Genomic DNA, 21,106 nt, shown 5'->3' on the forward strand with positions numbered 1-21,106 from the left:
CGTCTAGTACCTATTAATTAAAAGCTTGTATTTTGATGGGCATGTGATTGGTCTATATTTGTTGGGTAGATGGGTTTCTTCAGATTTGGGGATTAAAAGTGTTGCCTTCTGTGAACCATTCATCCATTGGCTGTTTCCCATGGATGAGTTTGTTAAATGATCGAGCATAATGAGGGTGGAGAGCACGTAGTTGCTTTAGCCAGAAGTTCGGAATCCCATCCGGGCCTGGCCATTTGAAGTTTGGCGCTTTTGCGAGATGTTTTCTAATATTTCCTTCATCTATTGTCATTGGGTGCATTTCCTGCAACTGTTGCTTTTATTTTCCAAGTGTCATATCCAATCTGCTTCCTTGTTGTGTTCTTTTTCGTCTTCAAATATACCTTTCCAAAATTGTTCTTGGTCCTCTTTTTAGGGGGAGTTGTCACATTTTGTTTCTGTTTCCCTAGCTCTTGATAGAACTTTTTTGGGTTGTTTTCAAACTGTTGATTTTAATTTCTTCCATTCTTGGCCTCATAGTTTTTCTAATTTCCCCTATCTGTTGTATTTGGAGTATATAATGAGCAGCTCATGGTTCTAGTCCATTGTTTTCTCTGCTGTATTTCTTTTTTATTTGTCGGATTCTTTTCATGAGCTTTGGATTTCTGTTTCCCCTCTTGAATTGTTCCATTTGTCCCGTTTCCACCCTCAGTCGGTCTCTCTGCTTCTCAAGTTTGTTTCCATGGTGGTGTTTTGTTTCTGGTCAAATTATCAGACCCCATCTTTTTGTGTCATTGTTTACTTGTCATTTTCTCTTGGACATACAGTGCTGCTGCAAAACTCACATCGTTAATTTCTCTTAAATCAGGTGATTTTGGGAGCATTTTAATGACTGCTTGATTTATTCTACTTACTTGTATCTTCAACTGTTGTTGTTTCTTCGGTAATGGGCATAATGAGTACATTTGAGTCCATTAAGTATGTGGTTAATGGATGGCTGTGCTACTGTTGTGCAAATTATTAATTATTTTTGATTGAACAATTGTTATTTTTTCAAATGATTAATTGAAATTGAACCTTCCGTGCCCACCCATTGGTTGAGTAAACAGCTAGTTCGTTTTAAAATGAAGTTTCCTCGCTATTCCTGTAGGAGGAGCCTCAACACAACAAAAGCTAACAACACAAGCATCAGGTGGGAAGACGATATGTCAACCAGTTGTGGCATGTTTTGGTTCAGTGGTTCAATCAGATGCAATGTTGAGCCCAATTACACATTCTCTGCAAAAATCACATTCAGAATCGGACAGTTAATGCATGTATGAACCTTGGCTAAAGGTGACGTACTTTGTCCAAATCGTGAGCAGTGGCATGTAAGAGCGTCTGGCCAGACGAGACCCACTGGCGTGCCATCGGTGTGTATAACCCCAGGCCTTGCTCGTGTAACCAGCTGCACACCTGCTCCGTGCTCCACTTGGCAAAAGGAGCATCCAGCTCACTGCAGCACATTACACAATAATGATGTAAAGCATGACAGTGAATATCAAATGCATTGCGCTGTATAATGTCTTAGCAATTATGCTAATGCTATTCTTGAGCTCAATCAACTGTGCTGCAGATTTCTGCAATTTTCCTCAATTTCGATGCAAATCCCCCACAAACCTGATCTGACTGTCAACATTTCAACCTTATGCATCAAACTTGCTTTCATTCAGTCATGTCAAAATGAAACATTATTGATGTCGCGGGAAAAAGGGCATAAAATCGCTTTGTTATGACAAGAATTGGGAAAAAAAATAAACTATCCAATCTGTTACAAGTTTGTAATCTCACAATTTCAATGTCTATTCTCGTACAGCTGCTAAGGGGAATCTTCAATTATAAAGCCTTGCTTTGTCTTTTTCGGCACTTTGCTGCTTGACCTTTTGGCTAAAAACATAAAGCTAACTGCCATCTTTCCCATAATCTTCCCAACCCTTCACTCAAAACCCACCATTTCCAATTTTGAGACGATATCTTTGAAACATATTCACATTATGGCCTTTCAAATCCATCTTCAGAACAATTTTGCTGGAAAATCTTGTCGCTTACTGTAAACCAACCACAACATACATTCTGAGATGGCCTCTTTCTTTGCTTGTCTGTGATGTGGACTGGGCAACTGAAGAAAATGCATTTGTAGTTGTGCTGTGATAAATATTTCAGGGGATGTAGCAAGAAGGTTGCAAAATGCTCACCCAGAAGCACCTTGGAGATCGCGAGACCATCCGAGGCGTGGTCCAGATGTTGATCTCATCCCTCCACGAGATAGCTCTTGGGGTTCATCTCCTGGATTCAAGTTTGTCGAATGGCTCCTTTTGAGTCTGATGCCAAAAGGAAAAAAACAGACATTGGGGTATTTGAAACTGGGGAGGAGGACATCGTTTTGGTAGAGAAATGAGAGGGGCGAGTGAAATTGGATAGGTATTGGCGGGCCACAATGCTGTTCAATCGTCCTGTCATATTACTTTGGCTTGTACAATTACGACAACATCAGTCAACATGGAGACCAACCACGAATCAGCCACACTGACAAATGGAGAGATTAGAGTGATACAAAAAGTTTCTACACAAAGAGACACCTTGTGGAGCTTCTCAAATATAATATTGATGTAGAAGTGAAACCCAAGAACAACAAGACTTAACGGATGGTTCCATAAACAGAGGGCTTGCTGCCACAATTGTTTGAGCAATTTTGGCTCATGAAGAGAAATCGTATAACGTTTGGCATTTAAAGACTAATTTAGGAAAAGCACATACACTTTCATTGTCAGGTAAGGCCAGATCAGATCTGTGACTTGCTACAGGTACCATGTAAACCTGTTCCATGGTCGGGTTGTCGGCGACTAAACCGTCTCCCCCACCAGGTTTTCTGGTGAGGAGGGAGTATGGATATGGACACCCAGCAGGATTAACAACAAAACATGTCAAAGGGTAGAGGAGCTCCTTGTGAGGCAACGGCCATCCATATCTCATGCCAAACTGTGTTAGCGGACATCCTCCTGCAGTTGAGTTACTTGTTTTCGGAGGTCGGTGGTAGGATTTGCACCGTAAACCCCTTCACTCCACAAAACACAAGAAAAACGCAAAGAAAATTGAAAACCCACTCCGTGGGAGTACTGGTTCTGCAGCTGCCCTTCACAGGGCAGACCAATGGATGAAGGGATTGGGGCAAAGCTTTTGGGACCCCACTCTTTGATGATAAAAGGAAAACCACGGGGTAACGTTCCCGGGTCAGATTGTGGAAGTGTGCGTTTGGATGGTGCTGAGGTGTCATCCGCCAGACGGCGGTCTCCAAAGGTTAACCTGAGGCAGTCCCTTTGAGTGGGTGCCTTGATTGTCCCATCCCAAAGAGAGGATGATCACCTGCCTCTGCTATCATCTGAGTTCAAGCGTTTGGACATTGGGATTGCAGCACTCTCTGAGTTTCGGAGACCGGATTGTGGCGAGATCATGGCGGGTGGTTACACCTACTATTGGTCTGGTCACTGATGATTACCATGCCCAAGGAGTTGCTGTAGCTGTGTCCAATAAGCTGACTCCAATGATAATTGAGGTAACACCGGTCAACGAGCGTATTATGAGACTAAGGATTTGTCACTCCTTAGGTGTCATTTCCCTGGTCTTTGTGTATGACTGAGGCAAGTGATCTCACCATGAAGGATGCATTCTATGCCACGCTCGAGTCTGTGGTTGATCAGTGCCCCAGGCAAGACACTCTTCTCGTCTTAGGGAATTTCAATGCATCGATTGGAGCTGTTAGGGATGGTTACGAGACATGCGTTGGTCCCCAACGGTCTGGAACTGTGAATCAGAACAGCACTAAGTTCCTTGCTTTGCAAGCTGTCACGGATTTAGGGTGGCTGGTTCATGGTTGAAAGGTGCTTCAAATTCATCAAAAACCAAAATTCCCCAAAAATCCAAAACTGTTCAAGTAAAATTAATCCAAAAAAAAAAAAATTTTTTTTCAATCAACTGGGCAGTGCATAAAGCAATGGCACGGTGCCTCAACCTCCCAATTTTTTGTAAATATTTTCTGTAAATAAATATGCCACGATGTCTTTGCTCTGAAGAAATATAATGATTTTGAAATTTGACACCACTCTCTACATTTTTCTACCGATAATAAAACACATCGTGTATTTGTGCATTTGTTTGTCCCCCTTCAAAAGGACGATTTAAGAAGGGTTTTAAAGGCCAATCTTTTAACACGACTGTTTGTTCACGATGGTGTACTTTTCAGGATAAAAAAAACAAAAGTCGAAAAACATTTTTCAAAAAAAAAGAGTAATTATGTCTCTTCTATTGGAAATGCAGACGATGACTTGCAACTAGGCCTCAAGGATGGTTGGTGTACAGAATCATTTAAGAAACATAACAATAAATCCAAGGCACATGGAGGTGAAATTCGCTGCACATGATGTGCATCATGTGCAGAGTAAAATAAGTGTTCATTTACGTCCGCAGGATGTAAAATAAATAAAGAAGATATAAGCACACCTGTCGCAAGGCTGAGGCTTCAGACTTTCACGTGCTCAAAAGGCAGTTCTTTCGAAATGAAACGTCCCAAAAAAATGAAGAAAATAGGGTCACATTCGGACACGTAGTGTTTTAAAATAATGCTTTTTGCGACAAAACATCATATCTTCCAGTTTCCTTGAATATTTTAAATAAAATAATTCCACCCTGTCATCTTGAGGGGCTTTTAAACTAGTCTTTTTCATAATATGCTGGTTCGTTCATCTGTTTGCGTCACATTCCATTCCACCAATTAAACGACACGATATGGCTGCCATTTTGGTCCTATGCGAACCCAGACATGTTCGGAGCTGTCATATTCACAATTGCCATGCCCCCTCTATAAGTTTTCCCTTCAGTGTAAAACGACCAATGGGACTGTTAAAAAATATCATCAAATATCGAAAGGTGGAGCCGAAAGGCATCACAGGCCTTGTGAAGGTGTAGGCCTCATGCTTCAGGCCTCAGGTCGGTGCAATTTGAATCTCCCCGAGCAATATAACCATGACGTTTATTTATCCATATAGGCAGTGAACAAGTTTTTGCTTCCGACTATTCTCTCTTCTCTTCTCTTCTCTTCTCTTCTCTTCTCTTCCCCTCCCCTCCCCTCCCCTCTTCTCTTCTCTTCTCTTCTCTTCTCCTCTCCTCTCCTCTCCTCTCTCTCCTCTCTCTCTCTCTCTCTCTCAAAAAAAAAAGAAACTCAATCAGGGACCACACCAGAAAACTCGTGTCATTATAATGGTCTTTTTGACCGAGTAATTCTGGGGATCTCACGACATTGTGAAAGAAAACCTGCATCATTATTTATGTTTAACGATGTATATAAAGAAGTTGCCAAGGCAGGCGATACCATGCTTCGGTGGAATGTCTGAGCCAGTTATGCAATGTGATGGTACTCTAACACCCGCCACCCAAATGGTTCTGTGAGTGCGAGTGGTCACCGCACAGGATGTGGGATGCTTTCCAGATGGACGCTACTTGTCCCAAACCCAAGCTGTTCTTTAAGGGACAATTAGTAACTGAAGCCGTTTGTGACCAGGGCAACTTGAATCATTGAGAGACCAACTGACTTCGTGTGCGTATATAATAAGTAAACGGGGAGGGAGAACAAAGGACACAAAAGTATTTAGTTACACAGTTCATTCATAAAGATACGCACCCCGGATATTCGACGAACGGAATCTACTATTGTCCAATGTTTTGACGACGTTCTATCGAAACTACGCAACAGGAGTTGATGTGGGGTGGGGGGAAGGGGTCGAGGAGTTGTGCTTTTGGGGGGGGGTAGGAGTGGGGAGAGGATTTAAGCCTTATGGTTGGGAGGGGGATGTTGAAGACTTGGGGTTTGGGAGGGGTAGGGGATGGGAGTTAAGGTCTTGAAGTCAACGTTTACATTGGGCAGATGTTCCATGGTCCATCCTCCTGAATTGGCTAATGCTGTCTGTCCCCAACTGAAACACGGAAATGCTCCTCAGAGAGAAAAATTATAAAGTAAAAGTTGCTTTTAATTAATCCAAACCGACAAGAAAATGATAATCTATGTTATAAAATGAGCCGTGTCTGTCTGTCTGTCTGTTTGTCGTGTTATACCTTGAGAAGGAATTAACGGATTTCAATAGATCTAACGACGGTGGATTCAAGGAACTCCCAGGAAGGTTTGTGATGAAAATTTTTTTATGGGTACGTGGGCACATGTGGCAAAACTGCAAACGCCAACTTGCAATGCTGATTATCCCCCACACTCCCAAGAATCCTTTTTCTTCTTCCCCCATTGATTAGTCATCACAGCAAAGATTGGTCTTTCCGTCAGTGAAGTGACAGGTCTAATATTCCAGTATAAAAAAAAGAGAGTTGTACAAAAGAAATGGCATCTTCACACATATAGCACAGCTTGTTAGCATATAGATTGCTCATATTGTGATGCATCCCATTTGGAACACGTATGAACATATTTATTTATTTATTTATTCGTATGCCGCCTGTGGCTGCTTGGCTGCATCATTTTCTTGGGGCGAGGCTGTGCCGCTGATGCAGTGCCCCTGTATGCTGGTACTCATTTCACCAACCTCGGAAGGATGGCAGGCTGAGTCAAACTGCCTGGTGTTAGTTCAACAGCCCGACAGGGGCTTCAACTCAAGACCCTGAGATTTTAAGTCACCCTAACCGTTCATCCAACACCAGGCTTACACGTGCTATGACAGGTGCTAAATAAGATAAGAGGTGGACCCCAATAGAATTTGCCTTTTAAGTGGGCATGGCATTATATTTTAAAAATGGCCACGATTAAATTTTGAAATACATTTTGCCATTGTGTCTGTTTGGTGAGTGCATACAGAGGTTGATCTACAGTGAAAACGGAAATCTCGCGTGGGTTAAGATGTTGTATGCCCTGCTCCATCAGAGTCTTGGAATGTGGTATCATGGCGACAGTATGTGTCTGCTCATGAAACGGTGGTAGTAACACACCGACGCATTTTGGACGGAGAGGCATTGTTATTGCAGCTGCATGATAACCTGCCCATGATATGTATTCGGCCACGGTCATCTGCTGTTGGTCGAGTAGAGTCTGTGCATTCTCGAAACCATTGCTTTTCTTCATCCAATGCACCAATGACAGAGTCCGTGCCAGGGGACACCTCCCCGTGTGCTTTTGGGCACCGAATACTCTGTGACATCCAGACCAGCTGATGAGACTTCTGAATACGTTGCTGGTAAGGGACATAAAGTCGTAGCACTGGTGGTGTTGTCGTATGTGGCTATCAAACCTCTCTCCTCATGAACAGTCATCATTGGGTGTTGTGTCAAAGATATGGCTGTCCCATGGAAACTGTCTTTTGATGATCTGGAGATTGGGTTGTGGTCGATGTTATCCATTGCCCCCGTCATGAAGAGCCATGCCTTGAGGTGTGGAAGACATATCACATTTGTTTGTAGTAGAACTTGCTGATGCTATTGCCCAGGTCAGTTGATATAGTTAGGAGTGTGTTGTATCCCATGCACATGCCATACAAATACAGATTGTCAATTAGTTGCTCACTTCCATGTCTGTGCATGGATTACAAGACTTAGGGAAACGGGAAATGGTGTCTCCTTGTTTCTCATATGATGAACCACCCGTGATTTCACCCCATCTCTTCTCTGGTGATTGACAAGGTAGAACATTATCAGTTGTGCAACTGAGAGCCCAACAGATGTATTGTCATTCTCAGCTTGGTCTTTTATATGTGGCCCTTCTAAAATCACATTGACTGATGGTTTCAATTTTTCCGGCACTGAATCTTCCTGGCATTTTCCTGCGAAAGAGCCACTGAAGTTGTATTTCATCTCAAGCATGTCCCTCCTTACTGTTATGGCAGCTTTGGCAATGATTATAGCATCTGACTCAACGTTTTGGTTGCATGCATTCATAATCCATTCTCGCATATCTGTCTCAAACATCAGCAACACACGTTTTCCCTCCGAGTGTGCTTTCAGGCCTGGCACCATCTTGCTGAGCATTTCCTTCAGCCCAGTGCTATTCGGTCGAGTGTCCACGAGAACACCCATTTGTGTCAGCCTGATTGTAGACATTGTTAACAAATCAGCAAGGCAGAATACCGGACACACCTCACGATCTCTAGTCTCTTCTATGCAAGTCACCAAATCAGCTCGCGTCAGTGCTTTCATTTCTGACTCGTGGTCTGAGGCACTTGTTGAGCTGCCGTGTGTTTTTCTTTCACTGTCGTGGAGAGCAGTCAAACACTTTGTGTGGTGCGATACCAAGTTGGCTGTTCCTAATTTTCTGTCCTAAAGGGTGGTTGCTGCTTTTCTAATCGTAGAATCAAGCTTTTCACGTGATACTGCACGTGAAAAGGCTGAATGCCTAAACTCGGTGTTTGCATCGAAATCTTGTGTCCATAACCTATCGCTTTCTGTACCCACCTTACCCAGTCACACCCAACTGTCCCTGGACTCTGTGTCCTTTACCCCTGACAAGGTGGAGAGCTTGCTGTAAAACCTGGACTCAGATTCTGCAACCGGTCCAGACGGAATCAGCCCACGTGTCATAAAAACCTGCTCCTCAGCTCTTGCTAATAACCCTCTCTCTGTTCTATTCACCCTCTCATTTGCTCAAGGTCATCTGCCATCTGCTTAGAAATCAGCAAACATTACTGTCCTGCATAAAAAGGGTGCAAAAACAGATCCCTGCAACTGCAGACCAATCAGCCTTCTCCCAATCATCAACAAGGTTATGGAATCCATCATCACTTCAGACATTAAATCCTTCCTTTTCTCCAATGGCTTGATTTCCAATCATCAATTTGGTTTCAGACCAGGTCACTCTACCCTGGATATGCTGCTTCTGCTCTCCCAACAATGGATGGAGGTTCTCAATGCTGGATATGAAATCAGAGCCCTATCCCTGGACATATTGCGTGCTTTTGACACTGTATGGCACCCTACCTGCTCAACAACTCTCTTCCTATGGTACCCAAGGTCATCTCCACTCATGACTCGTGGACTTCCTCTCCTGTCGCAGTCAATATGTGGCCCTACGTGGAGTCCTTTCATCCCCCTTTCTGTCCAGGCTGGAGTTCCTCAAGGTAGCGTCCTGGGCCCTGTTCTTTTTCTGGTTTTCATCAATGATCTCTCCAACTCTCTGGAAAATCCTCTTTATCTCTTTGCTGATGACTCCACCTCTGCCGTACCATCTGTCATCCCTCAGACCGGCAAGCAGCAGCTTCTTCGCTCACTGCAGATCTGGGGAAAATCACAAACTGGTCCAACACGTGGAACATGTCTTTCAATCTGGACAAATCTCACACTCTCACTACGTCTCTTTGAAAGGACCATTTTGGCAACCCCCCCCCCCATCCACTTTCTCAACAATCCTCTGGAAGAAGTCCTTCCTTTCAAGCTTATGGGTCTCACTATCTGCCATGATCTTTGCTGTGAAAGCCACATTTCAAGCTTGGCCTCCAAAGCCAGTTGCCGACTGGGAATCCTCCGTCGTGCAAAGTCCTTCCTCGGCCCACCTGAGCTCCTGACCACTTACAAAGCTTTCATCCGCAGCCTGATTGAGTACTGCTCCCTGCTCTGGGCTGGTGCTCCTGCGTCCCAACTTTCTTGGCTTCACGCTGTGGAAACCAAGGCATTTCGGATCATTGGCATCTCCCGCGATGAGGCTGAGTCTTTAGGCCTCTCACTCTCTCACCGCAGGCAGGTCGGTGGTCTTTCTTTCTTCTACCGTCTCCTCTCCTGTCTCGCCCCCCTGCTCTCTCTGCGATTTGTGCCCACCACATTTCCGCAGGGTGCTCAAGGTTTGCCAACACCCTTCTGGTAAAACTACCCAAATCACGAATCACTGCTCACCTTCACTCTTTCATTCCTCTTTTTTCTACACCTTTGGAATAAACTCCCATACTCTGTTCAATCCCATTCTTCCTTCCAGGCCTTCAAAACAGCTGTTCACCACCACCTATCATCCCCCATCCAAATCCTCGATCTTTTCTACCCCCGTTAATCCACCCAAGCCCACCTCCTTCAAATTCCCTGCTTTCCTTCCTGAAAGTCCCTGTAATGTCCATCTTGTGTACCCCGCCCCATCCCTCTCCCTTCCACAGATCTCCTAATGTCTCTGTTCCCCACAGTTCTGTCCTTCCCACCCCCACCCCTCTTGTCTCATGCCCCCCTTCCTGTGCGTTGCGTGTTAGCTCTCATATGAGCCTCAACAAGGGAAACAAAAAAAGGAAAGAAAAAACAAGGTTCTTTGCAGATGCAACGTGGAGACCGTATTTCCCCCCTTGTTCTCCACAAAAAACACACATTGATTTGGTGCACATTTACATTTCCAATGCTGGTTCTCATCTTGATTGGACTCAAATCTCTTGTAACATATTTTCTGCCACATTGCCCTGTGGTTCTCCAATGTCTGTTGGACACCTTCACCATCATCAAGACGTTTGGGATCTACATCCAGTAGATGGATCTACATCTACATCCATCTACATCTACATCCAGTAGTTTGGGATTTCACCAAGCTTTTCAAATCCCAAAACGTTTGAAATAAATGTTTTGGAGCCAGAAACACATGCTCTATTGGACTTTTCTGGATATCAGGCAGATTGGTCTTCTTTATCTATCTGACAAGTAATGCACTTAATCTAATCCGAGGGAGTCAATGAAGTGTCCCTTATTAGTGCCTCTGTACTGCCAGTCACTACCACCATCTTTTTCGACATATTGTTAGGTCTAGTATGTTATCACAACACTGCTGGACTTCTACATACTAAAGCTCTGCTCGCCAACAACATTCCACGGTGACAGCTACATTTAATCGTGACAGCTCCATTCAATGGTGGCTTGACTTCTACAGCTGCATCATGTGGTGAGATCATCAACACAGCACTTCCCAGTCAGTTGTCTGCAAGTAATAAACAATGTAAACAATTACTATTCTCATGTGACTCTGAACATATGCAGTTAAACCAGTGAAGGCCAACCTCGTCCCCAGGGGTCTTCCGCTCCGGCTACAAGAATGGACTGTTTGCGATTCAAACCAGTCGAACAGTTAAAACCACTCAAAAAATGTTAATTAGAAGTGGAGATGTGCCCAAAGAAATGTATTTCAAAATATGAAGCCATGCCCGGCCCTAAAAGGCAAATGCTGTTGGGGTCTACCTCTTGCATTATTGAGCACCTGTCATCACACATGTGTAACAAATGTGATGCCTTTATCCCAATTTGAACGATCGACATGTTGGGTGATAAGAAGCTGTACAAATATGAAGTGGACACATGTCAGGTCAGGTATGGGAGCATGTGCTCCCATACCTGACCTGAAGCAGAATCAGAGTTAGGAAAACGAGCCACATTTCCATACAGCCACAGCTGATGCTCACAGACTATGCAGGTCACAAATCTAATTTGAGTTACGCTCAGCAATAGCTCGTTGGACACTCAGCAACCGTTGGACACTACTCTCAAAAAGAACATAGACAAACAAAGAAAAATGTCATGCATGACATGATACTTGTGAAGTCCAAACAAACAATAGTTGCAGTGGAAACAGCAATTTGGTAATTTGGAAAATTTGATTGATCAAGTGTTTTACATGACAAATGTAAAATTCTATTCTATTTTGCACCCTTTTTGCTTGGTACTGAGGTTGTCTACTAATGGGGGTCCTTTTTATTTTGACTGGTGAACCTCTAGTGTTATTGCAGATGGAACTCAGACAAAAGGTCTAACAGAGTCTATCGGTTCTTAGGGGACTCAGGGTTATAATGGGGTCGATACGGTCATAAAGGTTCTTCGGGGTCTTAAGGTTATAAAGGATCTTCGGGGTCTAAAAGTTATAAATGGTCTTATGGGTCTAAAGGATGTTGAGGGTTTTAAAGGGTCTTAGGGTTATAATAGGTCAAGAGGGACTAGCAGGTCTTAAGGTTATAAAGTGTCTTAAGGTTATAAAATGTCTTCAGGGTCTAAAGGGTCTTCAGGGTCGAAATATTTTAAGGGCGTAAAGAGTCTTAGAAGGTCGAAAGGGTATAACAGCGTTTTTACAGCCATTTTTCCCTGCTGAGCAGGGGTTAGGTTTTTGTGGGCTCCATGCAATCATGGTTCCCTTCTTGAGGCAATGTTTTATGGCTGGATGCCCTTCATGACACCAACCCTGGTCACCTCTTAATGATGACATTAACGATCATAAAATGTCAAGGGAAGGGGTTAAATATCTCAGGTGATGAGGCAGGATTATGAAGGGAGGGGTGACACACAGGGATATGGTACACCTATTCTAACCGGGGCATACACCAGGACCAGTACACTGGTGCTCATTTCGTCGATCTCGGAAGGATGACAGGCTGAGTCAACCCCCTGGTGTGAATTCAGTGGCCAACGGGGCTTGAACTCAGGACCTTAGGATCCCAAACCAGCCACCCTAACCACTGAGCCAACACCAGGCTAAGGTCGAAATGGTATAAAAGGTTTAAAATGGTCAAAAGGGGTCTAAAAGGTGTTCAGGCTCCAAAGGTCTACATGTCTAAAGGATATGTTCCAATAGTCCATAATTCATAGAGATAATTCATGGACGTAATCATGGTCCAACTCATGTTCAAACAGTCCGTAATTAATAGACATACAAGGGTCGACCAACAATTCATCTCGATGAGGTTCACCGTCCACCCATGATTTTCAGTTTCATTTGCAGTATAAAATTGATATCAAGTGAATCGGTTGAAAATTGATGATTTGTGGCATTGACCTTTAGACCTCAAAAACAATACACTTCCAACTTGTGACGACCTCTTCCAGATGGTGAAGTTTTGTGAAGAATGGGGTATAAATGCAACCTGACACCCCATTGTAAAGCAACCTGACACCCCATGACACATGAGGCTGATGTTTCATGTATTGCCCTTTGTTAGAGCAAAATATTGAAATGCAGGAGAGGGGATTATAAAGGAAGGGAGAGATGACATTAACGATCATAATGTCAAGGGAAGGAGTTAAATATCTCAGGTGATGAGGCAGGGTTATCAAGGGAGGGGTGACATCAACGAACATAAGAGGTAAAAGACATTCAATAGAGGATGTGGGGATGGGGGAAGTTGAAATGTTGAAGGTCAGAGGGAGTTTGCTCCATAAAAGCTATGTCGTAAAAGGGGAATAAGCAAGCAAATAAAAGTCAATAATAAGTGGTTAAATAAATATGAATCAATAAAGAAGCATTAAAGCACAGGAAATTGTAAGAGAAGAAGAAAAGAAAACAGTTGGGTAAGATAATTGAAAAATTGAAAAACTCACGACGGTAAATTTGTGCTTTCTCGGTATCAGAAAATCCATTATTTGTTTTGACTGCCAATAGATTCTGTCACCAGTCTTTATCAAGATAAATATTCCTTTGCTATATATATATATATATACACATATATATATATATATATATATATATATATATATATATATATATATATATATATACATATATACATATACACACACACAAGCTGGAAGGCGACGAGGGATCCGCTAGGATCGAACGCTGGATACGATTCTTTTCATTCTGACCGACCCATCGACGAAGATTCATTGCCAAGACGTATTGGTTCACATACAATTGTTCCTCTGCCTGGCAAGATTTTTCCTATTGCGTATTTTGCCAACTGGCACTCCTCATAAAAAATTACGGTAAATCGACACCCTATTTTTGAAGGACTACTGTGGAGACTACTGTGGAGTTTGTGCTGTGGAGCCTCGCGTTGCAGACGCACACACAGACACAGACACAGACACAGACACAGACACATACACACACCGATAATAAGGGATATCTGGCATATATAGCAAATCCAATATATATATATATATATATATATATATATATATATATATATATATATATATATATATATATATATATATATATATATATATATATATATATATATATCAAAACAGGGCCACCTGGTTTATACAACCTGTCCACTGTGCAGCTTGCAATCTAAGTCAAGGTGCAACCACAGGTGCATTATTACTCACATGCCAAATATTTTCTTGATGCCACGAGCCTTTTTTTTCGTTTGTGGTGATAGAGTGCCTTCTTGTAAAGCGGATCCAGTGGAGGACAGTGGGGAGGGACCCTGCTCAGTCGGGCTCGGTGACGGTGAGCTGCCATCCATCTCTGCAACTCATGGGCAAAGGAGACAAATGTCCACTTGCTTTGGAGGGAGGAAACGACATTTGGACATCAGCCATGCACAACAGCACGGTTTAGGGTAAGAAGCTCCTAGTACCTTTGGATCCACATTTGTAAAACCACAAATTCCATAAACCAAATAACTTTTTCGGCCATATAAAGATGCCACTGCTCGAAAGGTTGAATAACACAGAAAATACATGACAGTATCCTCAACGTCACATTTAATCTCGCCTCTAAAAATTTACAAATCGTTTGGATAATCATCGTTATCACCTTAATGGGTTCTCCTGAACACTGGGCGGGCTGTCGAAGATGATTCATTTTTCATACCGTTCTTTACCATTCAAATGCATACGTTTCCTCTGTATACAAGTATCTAAATTTTAAAGAAGGAAATGTACAAAATGGGTCCTCAAATGCAACTCAGGAATAAGTGACATCAAGCAAAGAAATAGTAGAGTCTTTCAAGTCTCAAACCATATTGCAGGAAGAGGCTCTCCAAAGCAAAACAGTTTTCCACATCACCAAGGCTGTACAATGACCTTCATAAAACACTGCAGCTGAAGCAGTGAAACAGTCGACAGTTCCAGAGCACATGATGTCACATCAGAACTACAGAAGGTATTTAAAAACATCACTTTCAAGTGGAATAGTGACCAACTCAGATCGAGACGTGGCTGTCAGTGTATGACGATAAGTATGTTATAACTAAAGCCAAACATGTTGCAGCAGGCTCAGACCATTGGGTAGGTCGGTGCTACTTTCTCAATATCGAAGTACCATTCAAATTGCTTAGTAATAACAAAAAATGCAAGGTAAACTTAAAATTTATATTCAATATGTTGATCCGAAGCTGAGAAGAGTCAAACTGTGCCAATGAAATTAGTAGAGATGGACCTCACAATGCCAACCCTGCATGATATCACAAAGGACACCAAAATGGGATTTGCAATCGAGGTGAATGATTCCAAATATAGCTTTCTCTAATCATCTCTTGCTTTCTTACTGCAAGAATTTAAATTTAAACAAAATATTGGATCAATGTAATGAAGAGAGTTTAGATGAATCAAAAAAAAAAAAAAACTCGGCAACAATTAATTTTACAACCGATACAGGCCTTCGATATCGTAAGGAAAAGGAGAAAATGTTTGAAGTTTTCATTTTTGGATCTCATGGTGGTTCCACGGCTACATTGGAAATACTCTCACCGAGGTTCGGGGTGCTGGCAGTCCGCTTGCTCGCTTTCACTTTGAAAAAACCCCGGCCAAAAGAGGCTCGCGATTTTCCGGCTCTCAGTCCAAAGTCCTCCGTTGTGTGATTATCAATCTGGGACTTCCCAAAAGTTGGTGAAATTCTTGCCTCTTCTTGAATGGTATTGTCCTGTCAATTGTATAAAAATGATGATACTTAGGCAGGAGCAGAAAAAAATATTTTTTAATAGCATCAGACCCATTGTTGCTAAATCATTGCGAAGTAGCATTGAACGGAAACTCGAACAACACAAAATAAGGTGAGATAAGTGATAAAGGTCATGCAGGCTGATCTGGTCACCGATTAAACTACAAATCAGTTGGTCTGGGGTCACAAATGGGGTAATTTTTTTCTTCTTCCAATTGCAGCATGAAGACCTGCTTGGGTGCAAATGAGTGCAGGCATTCAACAGATGCTGGCTTCATTATGCTCTGTCACAAAACACAATCATCTCAGGTCAGTTGAGCATCCTGAAGACCACAAAAACTTAAGTTGTTTCCACATTAGCATATGCAAGTTGCATTGCTACATTGTAAGTACATGTTGGTTCACCTTCTTGAAATAATTAGCCCACCCTCCGCGGAGCGGGAGACGGGGTTTTGCAATCATTCCTGTGTGTCTTTCCGGGCCGCAACTCATTTACCATTTGAGCTTTTGTCATCAAATTTTCAACAAAGCTTTATTAGGTCAATATGGAGAAGACAAATTAATCATTTGGTCAAAGTCACATAAAATCGTCAATTTTCATTCGATTGACCTGAAATTTTAAGAATTTGCATATTGGGTCATTGAATTGGTTCAGCAATCAAAAGCTAGAAGCAGATCTTTTTTCTTTATTTTTAAGATCAATAGGTCAAAGGTCAAGGTTGCATAACATTGTCAATTTTCAGCCGATTCACATGAAATTTGAAAAAAAAGTTGCATATTGCATCATTGAATTTGTTAAGCAAAACTCATAACGATCAATTTTGCCATGTCAATGGTTTCCATGAAAACAGGCTTGTTTGGTACCGTCACATAAAATCGTTTTTGTAATGTTTTTACCTCTGCCACCAAAGGTGGAAGGAGGTTACGTTTTCACCCCTGTCAGTTTGTTTGTTTGTCTGTTACTGGCAAAAATCGAAGATTTTTCAAGTACAGTATATTGGTCGGTCAACCTTGTTTTGCTACTACTTGGTGAGAAAATTTTTTTCGCCAAGTAGGTTGGTCTGTAGCATTTGTTTGTTTGTCAAACGATTTTGGGCACAGTTTTCAAGCAATCGTTCTGAAATTTTTAGTGTGTGTAGGTGACCGGCCAAGGACAGCAACACTTAATTTTGGTGAAGATCCGAATCCGGATCCGGATCTGAATTTTTAAAGTGATTCTTCACCATTGGGAGATAGGGCCAACAATGATATATATAGCACAATGTCTCAAAATGTTATGGATGGATTCTGCAGAAAGTTTGTGGACAGGTTGGGTGTGTGACAAGGACAAATTGATTCATTTTTGGTGAGGATCCGAATCCAGGGCCGGATGCGAGAATTATTAAAATTTTAACTGTTTCTTCACCATTGAGGGATGGGGCTAAAATCGATATATAGCACAATATCTCAAAAAGTTGTGGACGGATTCGGATGAAACTTGGTGGACATGTCGGATGTGTGACGAGGACAAATTGATTCGATTTCGGTGAAGCTACGAATCCGGATTCGAGAATTTTTCAAGTAATTCTTCACCATTAAGATATATATATATATAGCATATATAACCAAAAGGAGAAAAATTCTTGAATCCGGATTCGGATCTTGTTGGTGGGGCCAAAAACGATATATAGCACAATATCTCAAAATGTAATGGATGGATTCTGCAGAAACTTTGTGGACAGGTTGGGTGGATGACAAGGACGAATTGATTCAGCTTTGGTGAAGTTTTGAATCCGGATCAGAGTACGATAATTTTTTAAGTGATTCTTCACCATTGAGAGATGAAGCGAAAAACCATGTATAGCATGATATCTTAAAAAGTTGTGGACAAGTAATGACAAAACGAGGTGGATGAGTTGGTTAGGTGACAATAACAAGGCAATTCAATTTTGGTTAAGGTCTGGATTCAGATCTGACCCATCAGTGGCATAAAAAAATGTAAACTGTTCTGCCAGGTGGAGGTATGCACTCCACTGAGTGCTGTTCCGTTTTGCCAAGTGTCACACTATGAGTGATTTTTGGCTGCTCTTAGAGCATCCTTATTCTGGACATTTCCATCTGTCTGTCTGTCTGCGAAACTTTGGTCAAGCCAAGGGGCTAAACCACTCAACCGATTCCAATGAAATTTGGAAGGTAGGACCAATATTTCTGAGAATTGTGTGCTTTCGAATATGGGACCCCGGGCCCTAGCAACAGCATAGCAACGGCCCTTTAAAGTGGTCAAAAAATCGAAAAAAATATTTTAAAAAATTGAAAAATCTAAGCTGAGAGTACTGTGCGCAATCTATCTCGCTCCCTTCATGCCAATTTGCAGCCCAAACAAAAAATATTTGTAGGAGGAGATAGGTTTTGGGCAAGTACATGTCCAACATTTCAGAAACGGTTAATTGTGAATATCTCTAAGAGAAAGAGTCTGATTTTGATGAAACTTGGGTGAAATGTGTACAATGTGGCGAGCATGTACACAAAAATGAATGGTTGCTATGCACACCTCCGTTGCTTAGCAACAGCTAAAATACTTTATTGTACATCGTACACTTATTGTGGACTGTACAAAAAAAATCAATACCTCCGAAACTGGACCTCCGAGGGACCTGTTTTTTTGTGCCCAAGGAGAATGTCTTACAGCATCATATAAAAAAATAAAATCTTTAGCAAATAGATAAATGGAATTGAATTACCAGGGCTGCCATTTGTTAGTCTCTTTGGAAACATGCCTGAAATTTCACAAGGCGGGTTTCTGGGCACAAACTAAGAGAGCTGTGATAATCATATTTATTATGCTCAATTGATTACTAGCATGTACATTGTACATGAATATCGGCTAGTCACGTGGGCCAGCTTTCCATCTAGAGCGAGCAAGCCATGTCGCCTACCGGCTTGTCATTCTGTTTGTTTGTCTGTCTGCCTGTCAATCGCCGACAGGTCACAATTTTAAACCGATCTTCATGAAACTTCACCACATGGTAAAGTTCGTCATAAGCAAAAGGCCTATTGTTTTTGAGATAAAAAGGTCAAAAGGTCAACAACTTTCGTCTAATTTCTAAAAACCTTAATTTTCATCCAATTGACTTGAAATTTGAAGATGATTTATATTTCAGGTCACTGAATTCAACCAACAATTATTTTTGAGGTCATCATAGACTATCACAGACCAATCACCTCGATTTGGCTTTGCACCCTCTGCCTTCTCTTGGCTCTGTCCATCCCAAGTTTCTGTAGGGCAAACACAGTCTGCCAGTAACCCTCTTCTCATTGAACTCCCAAATTCTAAGCTCACTGCTCACCTCCACTCATTTGTTCCTTTTTCCCACTTGTGGAACCAACTTCCACATTCCCTTCAATCTCATTCTTCACTCCATCTCTTCAAGACAGTTGTTCACCACCCTCTCAGATCATCCCCCATCCAAAACCATGATATTTTAACCCCCATTAACCATACCAAAGGCCAGCTCTTTCCAAGTTTCCAGTTTTTCCATCATGAGAGTTTGCAGCTGTAGCCATCTTATCCACCCCGTGTCCTCCTCCAGCCCTCGTTCTTCACCCCATCCCATATTTTTCCAAGTCTCCCTCTACTTTAACCCTGCTGTTGGTGTTTCCCTCCTATCTTATTACGGTACTGTTATTTTTGTTTCACAAGGATTTTCAAGGAATTAAGGCACAGGAGGAGTCCATTCGGCCCATCATGTCTGCGCCACACCAATACAAGATTTAATCAATCCGTTGATACCCCTTCCCTTCGTTTGTGCCTTTTTAGCCGCTACACTGGTTCTCATTTGGCCGACCTTGGAAGGATGACAGGCTGAGTCAACCCCCTGGTGTTAATTCAGCGGATCACGGGGCTTGAATTCAGGACCCTTGGATCCCAAGCCACCACCCTAACTGCTAAGCCAACACCTACATTAGCAGAACTTCAACGACAATAAGTGATCTGTTATATTCTGATCCGTTCTATGTCAAAGCTCCTCCACAAGCCTTGACTTTGTATATAAAAAAGTTAAACATTTACTATTGTAAATGAAAATAAAAAAAAACTAACAATAATCTTTGACGCTTTGCCAGACGGTTGAAAAGCGGAAATCTGCGTTTCCTTCTGTTCGGATGCGGGAGCTCAGCTTCAAAGAGGTTCACAGAATCTGCTGATAACACTGAACAACAAATTTCAAAAATTTTTTTTTACTGGAGATGTGTAAAGTGATTAAGACTAATTTTGGTACGCTGATTTCAAAAATCATAACCGTTTTGCTGTATCACGTCAGGATTTTCAGGAACAGAAATATTCCCATTGCCGAGAAGTCAGGATTTCAATGAAATTTACATGTCTTTAACATGTCTATTTCGTACAATTGTTGTTAACTTGTGTTATATTTCTTTCTTTCAGATAAAGATGAGTAGGCGTTCCTGTACCAATCATCCTGACAACTTCTGTTATGTCTGTGGTCGGTATACCAAAAAAGATCAACAGAGAAGTATATCTACAGCAGTGAAGATGAAGGCCGCCTACTTTCACTACTTCGGGTGTAAGGTGGGGGACCAAGAACAGAGCTGGGCACCACACATCTGCTGCACAAGCTGTCACACAACCTTGACTCAGTGGTTGGTGGGCAAGCGCGAGCATGCCATTTGTGGTGCCCATGATATGGCGTGAGCCGCAGAATCATCATGATGATTGTTATTTCTGCTGCACAAGCAGCATCGCCGGCTTCAACAAGAAGAATAAAGGTCACATCAAGTATGCTGACTGCGTCTCTGCTCGTAAACCTGTGCCTCATGATGACGAGAACCCCGTTCCAACATCTCCAGCTGATCAGAACATAGCTGTAAGCAGTGGTGAAGAGGATGGTGATGATGAACCTTTTGAACCCGACACTCAAGAATCACACCTTCTGAACCAGGGAGACTTAAATGATCTTGTAAGAGATCTCTCGCTGTCAAAGGCGAAGGCAGAGCTGCTTGGATCAAGGCTGCAGCAGTGGAATCTACTTGAACCTAACACCAAGATATCCTTGTTCAGAGCACGTCACAGAGACATGGCTGAGTTCTTTGAGATGGAAGACACGATGACATTCTGCAGTGACATCAACGGTCTGTTGAAAGAACTTGGGTGTGATCACGATCCTGCAGACTGGCGCCTCTTCATCGACTCGGGGAAGAACAGCTTGAAGGCTGTTTTGCTCCACAATGGCAACGAGAAACCATCAGTCCCACTGGCTCACGCGTTCGGCATGACAGAGACCTATGAGACTATGCGGCAGCTGCTTGATTCCATCAAGTACAATGACTTCAACTGGCACATCTGCGGAGACTTGAAAGTGGTGGCGCTGTTGTTAGGGCTGCAGTCAGGCTACACGAAATACATGTGCTTCCTTTGTCTCTGGGATAGCAGAGACGACAAGAATCACTGGACGAAGAAAGATTGGGAAGAGCGAAAAGAGCATGTACCTGGTCGACACAACGTGA

At 42.4% G+C, this 21,106-nt stretch overlaps 1 protein-coding gene across 7 annotated transcripts in view; it reads right to left on the minus strand.

Annotated features, from left to right (window-relative positions):
- Positions 1-21,106, minus strand: part of PPFIBP1 (PPFIB scaffold protein 1) — a 262,577-nt gene that overhangs the window by 30,411 nt on the left and 211,060 nt on the right. For 6 of the 7 annotated variants that reach the window (XM_085884524.1, XM_085884523.1, XM_085884522.1 and 3 more), the window contains 4 exons: positions 15,418-15,589; positions 14,050-14,197; positions 2,211-2,336; positions 1,321-1,471 (listed from right to left, as the gene is read on the minus strand). In XM_085884524.1, coding sequence (XP_085740650.1) covers positions 1,321-1,471; positions 2,211-2,336; positions 14,050-14,197; positions 15,418-15,589 — 597 coding nt within the window. The remainder of the gene's footprint in view (positions 1-1,320; positions 1,472-2,210; positions 2,337-14,049; positions 14,198-15,417; positions 15,590-21,106) is intronic. The other variant, XM_085884521.1, reaches the window with a different exon arrangement.

The sequence above is a fragment of the Eptatretus burgeri genome, chromosome 6 (genome assembly GCF_056783735.1).
Source record: "Eptatretus burgeri isolate ZD-2024b chromosome 6, Ebu_testis_v1, whole genome shotgun sequence".
Classification (NCBI taxonomy): Eukaryota; Metazoa; Chordata; class Myxini; order Myxiniformes; family Myxinidae; genus Eptatretus; species Eptatretus burgeri.